The 13433-nt window shown below is 44.1% G+C and overlaps 1 protein-coding gene across 1 annotated transcript in view; it reads right to left on the bottom strand.

Annotated features, from left to right (window-relative positions):
- Positions 1-10257, bottom strand: part of PRMT3 (protein arginine methyltransferase 3) — a 75757-nt gene extending 65500 nt beyond the window's left edge. Inside the window, exons 1-7 of the mRNA XM_075188429.1 lie at positions 10150-10257; positions 8731-8842; positions 8551-8633; positions 7605-7654; positions 6910-7012; positions 6129-6279; positions 5080-5224 (exon numbers count right to left, since the gene is read on the bottom strand). Of these exons, the coding sequence (XP_075044530.1) occupies positions 5080-5224; positions 6129-6279; positions 6910-7012; positions 7605-7654; positions 8551-8633; positions 8731-8842; positions 10150-10171 (666 nt within the window). The 5' untranslated portion in view covers positions 10172-10257. The remainder of the gene's footprint in view (positions 1-5079; positions 5225-6128; positions 6280-6909; positions 7013-7604; positions 7655-8550; positions 8634-8730; positions 8843-10149) is intronic.
- Between the last annotated feature and the right edge of the window lie 3176 nt (positions 10258-13433).

Genomic DNA, 13433 nt, shown 5'->3' on the forward strand with positions numbered 1-13433 from the left:
ATGTCTAAGATGTACAGTATTTATAGATTAAATCTCAATCTAAAGAATACAGTTCTGAGAGAGAGAACAAAAAACAATATATAACTGCAGATTGCAGCAGAGATCTGTGTCAGTTACAAGGAGGAAATCATCATTGCAATTTACACACAAGCACCACACTCTGCAGAATTCTCCAAGCGTTGCTGCCTGGAGAAAGCCGAGATGATTGCACATGGTCAGTACGGACCCTGACCTCAATGGATTAACCTATTGCACACCTAGTAATGACAAATCCAAACGTTAGATGGGTTAACACCCCATACACAATATATGGGGGTACATGGTGAAAGCGGACGCTGCAGCTCAGACCACGGAAATCCACAAGAACTACGTCAGAACAGATTAAGCAACAGTCACTCCATATAGTCGCAGGTTTCGGGGCTGCAGAAGCCTTTCCATTAAGACACAGAAATAGTAACAGAATAACAACCATTTATATACCCAGAGGTTCCCCAACACCTCCGACGTGAGATGCAACTTCTGGGAACACGCACAACGTCATTACCACCAGTTACATCTGTGCACAAATATTTATATACAATGTTAAGTGCAGAAAAATGGCAGCATGGTTAAAAACACACACTTCTCCCGTGAGTGGAGGCGCCAATCTTCAACGCTGGCGATATAATGAGTTATTCGTACCATAATAAAGGGCTTTCACAGTCCCGAAATGTAGGATTAGATGGTCTAAGGGCTGCAAAATCATCTTTTATCTCTTGGTTTTCTCCAATTCTTGCATATATCACTTACCCCATGTACTGTCCTTGGTGGGCAACAGACGGCCCTCCAAGCCCTTAACTGCGCCACCCTCATCCAATATTGTCAATGTGTATGTTATAGTGTGTAACACTTGTGTATAATGTCCGATATGCTATTACAGACAGGTGTCTCTTTCTTTCATTAATTGTATTGTTCTGTCTTATTACCGAGATTACGGGTGATGTGCGGCCCTTTCGAAGGTTAGAGGGCCCCTGAGGTGTATCAGGTTGTCCATCACCGACGTATACACAGAAACTATTCTGTATCAAACAATTAGATTGCAAACGAGATTGATGCAATCAGATTATCCAGACCTGGGAACACTAAGATCCGCCATCCTGGTCATGCACCATTATTACACCTGCAATTATCCATGTATAGGGCTGATATAATAACCAAGGAGATCCGTGTACCTACAAGACGTACATATAATATCCAACTATCACACTCTCCTACACTGCTGCGCGGCATTATAAACACCCTATATATACACCGTTATATGCACAGTAATGTGGTTTCTGTGTTCCCCAGTAATCAGATTCTGTCGTTATTCTAATAAAATTAAAGTAATCGCCACTTCACATTCGGTTTAGAAAATGTTCACAAATACATTTTACTTTTTTTTTTTTTTTTTTTTAATTACGTGATCCAATTACATAGCTCATTTTCTTACGGTTTAGTGTAAAAAAAAGAAACATTTGGATTTTTTGGGGGAGTACGGTTTTATTTAATCTCTCTTCCTGGCCGAGAGAAAACAACCAGAAATTTGTCTGTCTCTATTTGTACTTAAAGAATAAAAAATAAAACCTTTTTCTGATTTTAGTTAAACACAACTTGTGTCTGATGAGAAGGGCGACGTTATAACTGGATATAAGGTAAGGAATGGACATCACAAGACCATGGTGTCTATTATAACACAAATCCCATTTCAGTTTCCTCGCACGGAGCGTAGGATAAAAGCCAGGAGAGAATCACTGATGCTAGAGGACATTGTTCAAGGTTCTGCTGATTTATGTTGGATGCTCAGCCTATAGCCTGTTTCTATACTTCATAAATTCCTCTTATTTATCGGCCCCGGGACAGAAAACAAAGCACAATCTGCAGTACACGGTGCGGCTCAGTGACATGGAAAACTCTCTGCGTGCAGATGATCCACAGTGATGTGTGCACACAGCTCAGCTCCCCACTGCAGGATTCAGGAACAGACTCGTCTGAGTACAGGGGATCTATTATTGGCTGCACGGTAGTTTTATTAAATGGGAGACTAGGTTTATAAAAAGATAACTACGCACTAAAGTAATCTCAATTCACGTCTTATTCGGCAAGTCTCAATGACAGGCAATAGCTGCTAACAGTACAGAGACTCAGGATTTCCCTGTCTGAGAATATTCGGGATGACCATATGATCAGTGTGATGTATGTCTATTATAATACCCGGAGGTATGTGTGTGTGGATGGGGTCGGTTGTCTAACAAAGTGAATACTTCATCATCATCACCATTTATTTACATAGTGCCACTGATTCCGCAGCGCTGTACAGAGAGCTCACATCAGTCCTGCCCCAATGGAGCTTACAGTCTAAATTCCCTAATACACACACACACACACACACACACAGACAGACAGACAGACAGACAGAGACTAGGGTCAATTTTTGATAGCAGACAATTAACCTACTAGTAGGTTTTTGGAGTGTGGGAGGAAACCGGAGCACATGGAGGAAACCCACGCAAACACGGGGTGAACATACAAACTCCACACAGATAAGGCCATGGTCGGGAAATTAACTCATGACCCCAGCGCTGTGAGGTAGAAGTGCTAATCACTGAGCCACTGTGCTGCTGTTTGATGATGTCATACACAGACATGATCATCGAGCCACTCCTTCTAGTCACTGTGAGGAGAGCTGCTACAAATGCATCCCCTGGCTTCATGATGAAGCCGATTTGAAATATGTCAGAGCTGTTTGATATATGTATCTGGTGTGTTACTCTTACTCTGTTAAAGTGGGGCTGATGCAGAGGGAGTACTAGGTCAGTTGGCGCATCGTATCTGGTGTTAAACCGTTCTAGACATGCTTGCAGAAGTGGGTACATACATATGCACTCATGCCAAGTTGTTTGATTCTGCCACTTACATAGGGGCGGACCTAGACGTAATTTTTTTTTTGGGGGGGGGGGGGGAGCGATTTTTCATAATCACGTCCCTCAGACATTCTGACTGGCTGGCCCCGGAAAATCACGCCCACCACCTGAGATTGGCCCAGCCCCCTCCACACGTTTTGATCAGGCCTTGAACCCAAATTTAAAGGACTTGTGCTGCTAGGGTCCGCCGCAGCACTTACGCCAGCCTGAGCCTGGATAGCCGGGACCAGGGCGCTCTAACATAGACCGAGTACACTAATAGCGTGTTCATGCAATTGCGAATAAATGCAGACCGGGAAAAATATGTAAATACACCTGAGAAACTGGTATTATTAACAGGTAGTCAGGGCGAGGTGCAAATAGCGGATGATGAAGGTGACTGTATCCGGCTCTAGACATAGACTTTCACACATCTGTACTCCAGAACGCACTCTCTCTTCAGGGACACTTAGAAAATTCCCCAAACATCCTGGTAATAGCCCTTTTTCTAAACAGCATCCACTATTTAGATTGTGAGCTCTACAGGTCAGGGCTCTCTCACATTCAGTTCTATAATATGCATGTGTCTCAGCTTGTAACGCTATAAGGAATATGTTTCATCCCACCTGGAGCTCATCCCTTTACACACAATATAAATGTGTCGCTTTCCGTTTATTTCTGGATTTGCAATCAATCCGGGACAAATGTAAAAACTGGTGCAGAGGTAAAAAGTGCAGAAAGCCAAAATAACCAGACGATTATTGTCATTTCCTAAACTGTAGCAGCAAAATGACAGACTGATCGATCGCCGGGGACTACAGTAACTTTCTAGAGTGCGCCAGGTTTTACAAGTGACCCAACGAGGATTTGAACTCAAACTACTGAGAAACCAATACACCCCTTTATCCCGGGAGCTAACATAACATACACCATTAGTGCTGCACTGTTAGACACTTAGGGGCTGATGCACGGTGTGAATTACGCCAGCTGGCGTAGCGTATCCTAGGCCATTTTTGCACTGCACATGCCCAGAACAGTGAGCACTGGTATACGTCCGCAGATAGGGTTGCGTGATTCTGCCACTTTTTCCAGACTGCGCCTGGCCATACCCCAGCGGACAGCGTTCCAAAGTAGACTGAGTGCGGTAAAGGTGTTTCAGAGCAATTGCAAACAGATGCAGACCAAAAATAAGACTCATTTACACCTGGGAAAGACATATAATTTGCAGGTGGTCAGGTGTGGATGCAACTACCCGTCGACGGCGATCGCCAAAACTTGTGATTGGCTGTTTTGCGAATGCTCCTGTGATGCCGATTGGTGCTTTCTTCGGCACAGAAGAGAATGTTTCTGTGTTCATCATCACCATTTATTTATATAGCGCCACTAAATCCGCAGCGCTGTACAGAGAACTCATTCACATCAGTCCCTGCCCCATTGGAGCATACAGTCTAAATTCCCTAACACACACACACAGACAGACAGACACAGACTAGGGTCAATTTTGTTAGCAGCCAATTAACCCACCAGTATGTTTTTGGAGTGAGAGAGGAAACCAGAGCACCCGGAGGAAACCCACGCAAACACGGGGAGAACATACAAACTCCACACAGATAAATCCATGGTCGGGAATTGAACTCATGACCCCAGTGCTGAGAGGCAGAAGCGCTAAACACTGAGCCACTGTGCTGCCCATCTTTAAGGAAAACTTCTTCTGTACACAGGGCGAGGAGTTGACTTTAAGTTTTATTGACGACTAATAGTGACTGCGGATGTAGCACATAAAACAAATTGCTTAAAATATGGGGATAAGTGGGAAATAAATGTCTGTGATGGATGTCGGGCACAAACCGGACATATAACCTACTCTTGCCGACCTGCAGCGATCTGTAGATAATTGCAACTTTTCATATAAATGCAATTGCATTTTTTTGGGGCGAACGCGTTTTACGCCTGCCATTTGTGGCACAATGGCAGACAATTCTGCATCAGCCCCTTAGTATCCTGTGAACCGTTGAATAATACGACATTACCTGCACAGAGACGTTTTAACTAAAGGCACCGTGAGACATTATTATTCATGCCACGTGACTGCCGCTATCAGAGCGCAGCGATTAACCCACTTGGAATAAAAATCCCAGCACTTGTGTTCATTTCTAACCTTTAACATCTTCTCATGTATCCCGAAGTGTCCGTAGGAGCTGAAGTACGCCCCATCCTCATTCTCATCCAGGTCTGCGATGGCCCCAGCGGAAGACGGACCACATCTGACATCTGCGTTCATCACAAAATCCTGCGCAAGTTGTCTGTAATCAATTTCAAACATACCCCTGAGACAAGCTCGCTGAACCGTGGAAATGAAGAGATGAGGAGAGAGCAGGGGGTGCAGATGGGATATTAGACAACGGTGCAACTGCCAGCAAGCAATGTCTCCCTCTACTGGCCAGATGGTGAACTGCCACTAGAGGACTAAGGAATGGGCTGTAAAAAAAAATCAACATATCCTTGGCAGACAAATCATTATTTGGCTTCTTGTGAAGGGTTAAAAGGTGAACAAACACTAGTTAATAACTAGTCATATTCTATGCCATGAATACAGGTTTAGAGCATAAATGCCACTTAACCTTCTCCTCTCCTGAATAGCTGTATGTTTTGGGTCTGCTCCCTGATCCCATCAAGATTTCTGTCCTCCAAGGACTTAATCTAGGGTACTAGTAGGTCTGATTGAGGATTACTTAATGAGCTCTTGGCGTTACTAAATATGCAGCATGGGTAGAACCCTAAGTAACAGCAGCTCGTTGTGGAGAACCAATTTCCTCTCCCTTCTCCACCAGAGCTCAAAGAGAAGGGCTCTGATGTCCTAGAGCACCAATTAATTGAACGGCTCACTCCCCGTGTATGATGACATCACACGCCCTGTGGGCGCCACGAAATGCTTTGTCATCAACATTCCGGAGCACCAAATACTGGCTACTCCCTGCTCAGAGGGTACTGCTGCATAGAGGTGGGGAGGGGGGAGAACTGGGAATTAAAGATGGGGGTATAACTAGCCTAGGGCATGATTAAAGTGGGTATGATAGAAGAGGGTGATGATTTAAGAGGTCGGGGATAAAAGATGGAAAGGGGGCGATGAGAGAGGCATAGGAATGAGAAAGGAGGGTCAGAGTTTGAAGAGGGTGAGAATGATGATAATGGGGGATAATGAGATACCTCATTTTCTGAAGTTCTTCGAGAGCACTAGCTAGTTTTGCCTCTGCGGCCTGCGCCCGGGAATCCGCTTCCTTGCACCGATCCTCTAGCGATGGCTCATTGGGATCGGTGTTGTGGGATCCAGTGCCATCATGTTCCATATCTTCCACATCTAACAAAACCAGCAAAAGACAGGACTGTGACAATAAAATAATTATGTTTATCTACACAACCTAATGCTATTAAATAGGTAAATTGTTTTCAAAGGGCTGGGACACATGAGGAGTTTTCTTAAGTTCCCGACTAAATGGAACAGGAATATAATTCCAGGGAAATAAATTGTTTAAAAATCCACAAGGACAGTGGAGAATAATGCGAAATAGAGGTCACTGCGAGAAAATAATGGCAGCGTCGTTACCCTGAAGTCTCCTCCGAACAGAAGGACAGCAGAGGGACCCAGGGGTAAATGTATTATGGTCCGTTTTTTTCAACTCGGCGGAAATCAGCGAGTTTACAGCTAAGATTTAAAGCGGCGCTGGCTTGTGAAGGCGTTTGCCTTTACAAGCCAGCGCCGCTTTAAATTTTAGCTGTAAACTCGCCGATTTCCGCCTAGTTGAAAAAACCGGACCATAATACATTTACCCCCAGTACCCAAAAAATATTTTTTAGTTGCATTTGAAACGCACCTCAAGAAAACATTAGCAGACGTGAGCCCTCAAAGACTTATTAGCATCTATCCTAAAACCTGTTTCTCCTGCAGCTGTATATAAACGTCATGTATGTATTTCCTTCTCACGCTTACCATACTGAAGGAGCAAATCATCGTCCATCACTGGTCTGAAAAACTCTTCTTTATCCCAAGGCTTAGGGCTGGTTACATGACAGAGACTCTCTGCGGTACAATTCTGCCAAACAAAACAAGCAAATCACTGTGAATGTGGTCATACAATCCAGCAGAGAGCGCACAGTACATGGATAAAGTTACGGACAGCAAAAGAGCAGAGAGCGCACAGTACATGGATAAAGTTACGGACAGTAAAAGAGCAGAGAGCGCACAGTACATGGATAAAGTTACGGACAGTAAAAGAGCAGAGAGCGCACAGTACATGGATAAAGTTACAGACAGTAAAAGAGCAGAGAGCGCACAGTACATGGATAAAGTTACGGACAGTAAAAGAGCAGAGAGCGCACAGTACATGGATAAAGTTACGGACAGTAAAAGAGCAGAGAGCGCACAGTACATGGATAAAGTTACAGACAGTAACACAGCAGAGAGCGCACAGTACATGGATAAAGATACAGACAGTAACACAGAAGAGAGCGCACAGTACATGGATAAAGTTACAGACAGTAACACAGAAGAGAGAGCGCACAGTACATGGATAAAGTTAGAGACAGTAACAGAGCTGAGAGCGCACAGTACATGGATAAAGATACAGACGGTATAATGTACAGTTACGCTGGGGAACGTGTAGCGCTGACATCGGATATACTTACTGTAGACCTGATGAAGTTAATAAGTTTAATGTATCCGTAGAAATCAAGACCTAAAACAGAAAAGTAAGTAAATAAGTATTTAGTTCCATGCCTTCAGCTTGTTGATCAGACAACACTAGGGGGTAAATGTATCAAGCTGCGAGTTTCCGGCGGGTTTGAAAAGTACCTATAGCAACCAATCAGATTCTAGCTGTCATTTTGTAGAATGTACTAAATAAATGATAACTAGAATCTGATTGGTTGTTATAGGCAACATTTCCACTTTTCAAATCCGCTGAAAACTTACACCTTGATACATTTACCCCCCTGGAGTCTTTCATATTTAAAGCGACACAGAAACATGGAAACACATTATTACACATAGGTGCCATTAAGTTCCCACAAGTGAGATAAATTGGAATTTCAAATGGACCTAAAGCCTCAGCTTTAGCTGAGGGCAGAATAACATGATTATTCCTGTCAGTACTTTATATATGGACAATAAATCTATGGTCATCTTCTGCACTTTTAATGTGTTCAAAATGAGACATAAATAGGCAGAAAAATGACTTTTGCGCTGCAGCTGGCAAAACAAGAGACTTATTGTACCCAAGTCATTGACTCGGGACAGACAGTCTTAGGAATATGGTAGTGTCCAGGAAGTAATTACACAAGAAAGCAGGCCTGTTGTGACAACTAAAGAAACATAAGAAAACAATACATCCTTAGGGATAATGTCACAATACATATCATGCAGGAGCAGGTAAATACCCTTAGATGGGGCAGGACAGCATATATACAGGGTATTTTACCCAAAACAAACACTTATCAAGAAAGTTTCAAACAAAAGTAAAATAAATAATTGCTGCTGCTCAGACACGATCGCTGAGTGTTTCACTGTGAGGAGCACTGCTAAGCAATGTAACCAGGGGCAGCCTGGGGAATGACAGTATATCTTAGAGCGTACCGTGCTCAGCGATGACCTTGCTGATGGTAAACTGATGCTGGGACCTGCAGTGACTGTACGTCTCCTCCGCTGAGCTGAATATCCTGAGATAGAAGCAGATGATCAGTATACACCCATAGGGGGCACATGGGGCACCCCGCACCCCCCACCCCCGCCCGCTGGTACCTCCAGGATAAATACCTCTCACAGAACAGGCAGCGGACCTCGCGCTTTACGTCATCATCTTCCCAGGCAGCGTCATTATCACAGTCTAATAATTCCGGAGCGTCATCAAAGTCCTCCTCCTCCAGCGCTGACCAAACAAAACACAACTCAGTTATCAGAGGCAATATACAACTGGTCTCTCTGTATAACACCAGTCTGAATGGGAGAGATGATCTCTCTGTAGAACATCATGACAGGGAGGGATAATCTCTGTATAACACCACAAGGGAAATGATCTCTGTAGAACACCAGTCTGACAGGGGAAGATAAGCTCTGTATAACACCAGAGAGATGATCTCTGCATAACATCATGACAAGGGGAGATGATCTCTGTATAACATCAGTCTGAATGGGAGGGATGATCTCTCTGTATAACACCAGAGAGATGATCTCTGTATAACACCATTACAGGGAGAGATGGCCTATGTATAACACCAGTCTGACAAGGGGAGATGATCTCTGTATAACACCAGTCTGACAGGGGGAGATAAGCTCTGTATAACACCAGAGAGATGATCTCTGTATAACATCATGACAAGGGGAGATGATCTCTGTATAACATCAGTCTGAATGGGAGGGATGATCTCTCTGTATAACATCACGACAGGGAGGGATGATCTCTGTATAACACCATGACAGGGAGGGATGATCTCTGTATAACACCATGACAAGGGGAGATGATCTCTGTATAACACCAGTCTGACAGGGGGAGATGACCTATGTATAACACCAGTCTGACAAGGGGAGATAATCTCTGTATAACACCATGACAAGCGGAGATGATCTCTGTAGAACACCAGTCTGACAGGGGGAGATAAGCTCTGTATAACACCAGAGAGATGATCTCTGTATAACATCATGACAAGGGGAGATGATCTCTGTATAACATCAGTCTGAATGGGAGGGATGATCTCTGTATAACACCAGTCTGACAGGGGGAGATAAGCTCTGTATAACACCAGAGAGATGATCTCTGTATAACATCATGACAAGGGGAGATGATCTCTGTATAACATCAGTCTGAATGGGAGGGATGATCTCTGTATAACACCAGTCTGACAGGAGGAGATAAGCTCTGTATAACACCAGAGAGATGATCTCTGTATAACATCATGACAAGGGGAGATGATCTCTGTATAACATCAGTCTGAATGGGAGGGATGATCTCTCTGTATAACACCAGAGAGATGATCTCTGTATAACATCATGACAAGGGGAGATGATCTCTGTATAACATTAGTCTGAATGGGAGGGATGATCTCTGTATAACACTAGAGAGATGATCTCTGTATAACACCATCACGGGGGCAGATGAAGATACCCCCCTCTCTCTATTACACCCCAGTGACCCCCTCCTCCCCCCTCACACACACACCAGGCAGACAGCTTACTCACATGGATCCGTGCACTGCGCCATCTTTTTTGTGACAGTCACTGACCCCGCCCACCGACATCCGGGCTCCTCTCTCCAGCGCAGCGGATACGCCCATCGGGTGACGTAACTGGCGATAGAGCCGTGTACCTGTCGTCATGGCAACCATCGGCCTCGCTCATTATAACCATATAACATGTATGACGTCACCCCCCAGGTGCTCACACTGTCCCCACCTTCCAGGGACAGGAGATGAGTCCCTACTTTCAGTAGTCACCAGCTCATGGCTGACAGGAGTCAGTGTGGGACTTGTAGTTCGCCAGCATATGATTGGATGGACCTACCTGGCAGTGGGTGTCCCTGACTGTTATTTGATAGATTTCATTTCATTTTTTATTTCCAGTCATTGGTCTCACAAAGTGTCTTTCTGGCTCCTAAAATCAATATATCAGCAATATCTCTAGATCCTGGTGGCTGCTGAACACCCGTCTCCTCCACAAAATATCAGTCAGTGGTTCCTGAAAATCTCATAGGAACAGTCACCTTTATTTTATTTTTTGCAGAATAGAAGTAGGTGACGCTTTATTTGCAAATTCAACCCTTAGGGGGAATTCAGTCCCCCTCGGAATAATGCTGCGTTACAGATTACCGTAGTATCGGTAATAGTGCGCAGGCCGCGTTACTTTCTGCAGTAGCGCGGCCAATTAAATTCCCCCCTTAGGGGCATATTCAATTGTTTGAATTCCCCGCAGCGTTAAAAGTATTAATTCTACGCCAGATTTCCCTGAGCCGCGAGCTGAAATCCAGCGTGAAATGTACCGTAATAACGGTATTTACACTCACTATTACTGTAAAGACGGTAATAGTGCGCGCGCCACGTTACTTTTGCCAGGGATGCTAACAATTGAATATGCCCCTTAGAGTCTATTGCTTTTATTTACAAAAACATTTAAGAAAAATACAAAAAGGTGGACTGTTCCTCTAATACCCCTTTCACAGAGAGGCATGGACCCAGGAATAACCCAGGTCGTGTGTCGTTGTGAATGGGGTGACGTGGGTCGTGATGCCCAGCACATGACCCTGGTCGCGATACAGAGCACATGACCATGGTCGCAGCCAGGGTCATTCCCAGGTTATTCGACCCACGTTCAGTTAACAGTCGCTCATTGGAGGGTGCTAAACTTGAAAATGCAGGACAGACACAGGTCCAGTGTGAAAGGCGACGACCCGGGATATACCCGGGACCAAAGTGCTCTGTGAAGGGTTGAACCCATGTTCATTATCCCGTGTCTGACCCAGGACTTTGGTGAGAAAGAGGTATAAGTTTCTCTGTTTGGCCATTTAAAATATTGCTTTATATACTGATAGATGTTACCCTAAATATACTGGTATAGTGTTATATATTATTTACTTTTAGGTACTGCACACAATGGAAGATACTTTATATTTAGTAAATAAGAAAATCATATAATACTTTGTATCTGTCAGGAGTACACAAAACAAGACGTAATTCCGCTGCCCTACACAGCAAAGTGTCTGAAAGTTATAAGTAAATATTGGTATCTACTAAGACTCAATTAATAATAGTATTTGAGAGAGTAAGTCCTAAGCTCAGTGGATGAGACATATAACCGTAAGTGGGCAAAGCAAAATCAGAATTTTGTGGTTGATTGAAATCCTTTGTGTCAACTCTCCAAATTGTTACAAACAATGTCCTTTGTTTTGTTAATATTGACCAACTGCATGGTACCGCTTACGTAGTCTGAAAACGCATGTCAAAATTTGTTCCCATTCTGTATTATGGACAAATGCAGAGTACCACTTCCCTTGTCCTGTATGTAGCTGTAATACAGCACCGCCGCGGACGCTTCTTTGACAGCGCCGCGGCTGCTGTATAGTACAGTGCCACTATGGTGGTCACTTAGTTAGCGGAGGAGGGGGGAGTTTCTGGAGAACCAGAAACCCCCCCTGCGTGCACCACTGAAGAAGAATATTTATAAAAGAAAGACCGCACAGCTCAGTGTGGTGTTTATTGATCAAGAGCAGTGACAGTCGCACTGTCCTGACCGGTTCGGCGCTGCCACAGGCAGAGAGAGCCGCACTCCGTCCGAGGACCGGACATACTGGGAGATACCAAGTCCTCCACTGAGGCATGGGGGGACTTGGATCTCATAGAGCCCTAGGAAGGATTCCGAATGGGCATTGATACAGGAGCACAACGCAGTGTGGCAGCCGGGGCTGATAGAGGCTTCCTATGGGCGTTTGAACCATCAGACAGTGGGGAGTGAGTGAGAGATTCTCCCCCTGTCAGTGGTACGCCCTGGAGCGGGGGATATTCGCATCTTCTGTCATCGCAGTTGGACTTCAGAGGCACCTCAGAGAGATCTACTGCTGCTGGCTGCTCCTCACAAGTCCTCCTTGCGTCAGATAAGTACCCCATAGGGGATATATATAAAAAAAAAACACAAACACCAGTGCTGGTAGTGTAAAGGAAACACCCCCCCCCCCCTACTGATTGGTACACTCCAAAGGCGGGAAAATTCAGCTACAGTTACCTCAGAGGATCCTGACTGACATAATGGAGAATCATCTGCTGCTGCTTCAATTCATTGTCAGTAGCACTAAGTACCCCAGGTGTTTATGATATAAGTCAGCAGAGTTTTATATATATATATAAAATATATATATAATGTCTGATAAGAATAAGAATTTTTGTGCAGAATTTTCTACCTGTTCACAATGTTCTCTCAGATTATCTGTGGGCAGAGCCGTAACTTAGAATTCTAGCACCTGGGCGAGAAAGACAAATGCCGCCCCCCTTATCCCTCAATTTTAACCAAATGTACCTAAAATATTCCTAAATTGCGCCCCCCCCCCCTTCAGCGTTGCGCTCTGGGCGGTCGCCCCTGTCGCACAGCCCTAGTTACGGCCCTGTCTGTGGGGTAAACAGACCGGGGGCCGTTAGTGCTCATTGTGACCCTGTCCTCAGCAGTAAGTACCTCACTGGGGAATAACTAGTTACTGAGGGTCCTTGTGGTAATATAGAGAACACTGTGTATGTATATATATATATATATATATATATATATATATATATATATATATATATATATATATATATATATATATCTATTATTATAGAAGGCTCTAAAGTTAATAGAGACGGTATTTTACATGAGTGTTCAGTCAATAATTATGAGACATAATTTTAATATTCAGAGATTAATTTCCTTACTGTTTTGAGGCATTAGCCGGGGTCAAAACAAACGTGGTTATACTATTATCTCTGTGCTGTGATTGTTTATGG

This window comes from Mixophyes fleayi, chromosome 10 (genome assembly GCF_038048845.1).
Source record: "Mixophyes fleayi isolate aMixFle1 chromosome 10, aMixFle1.hap1, whole genome shotgun sequence".
NCBI classification, from domain to species: Eukaryota; Metazoa; Chordata; class Amphibia; order Anura; family Limnodynastidae; genus Mixophyes; species Mixophyes fleayi.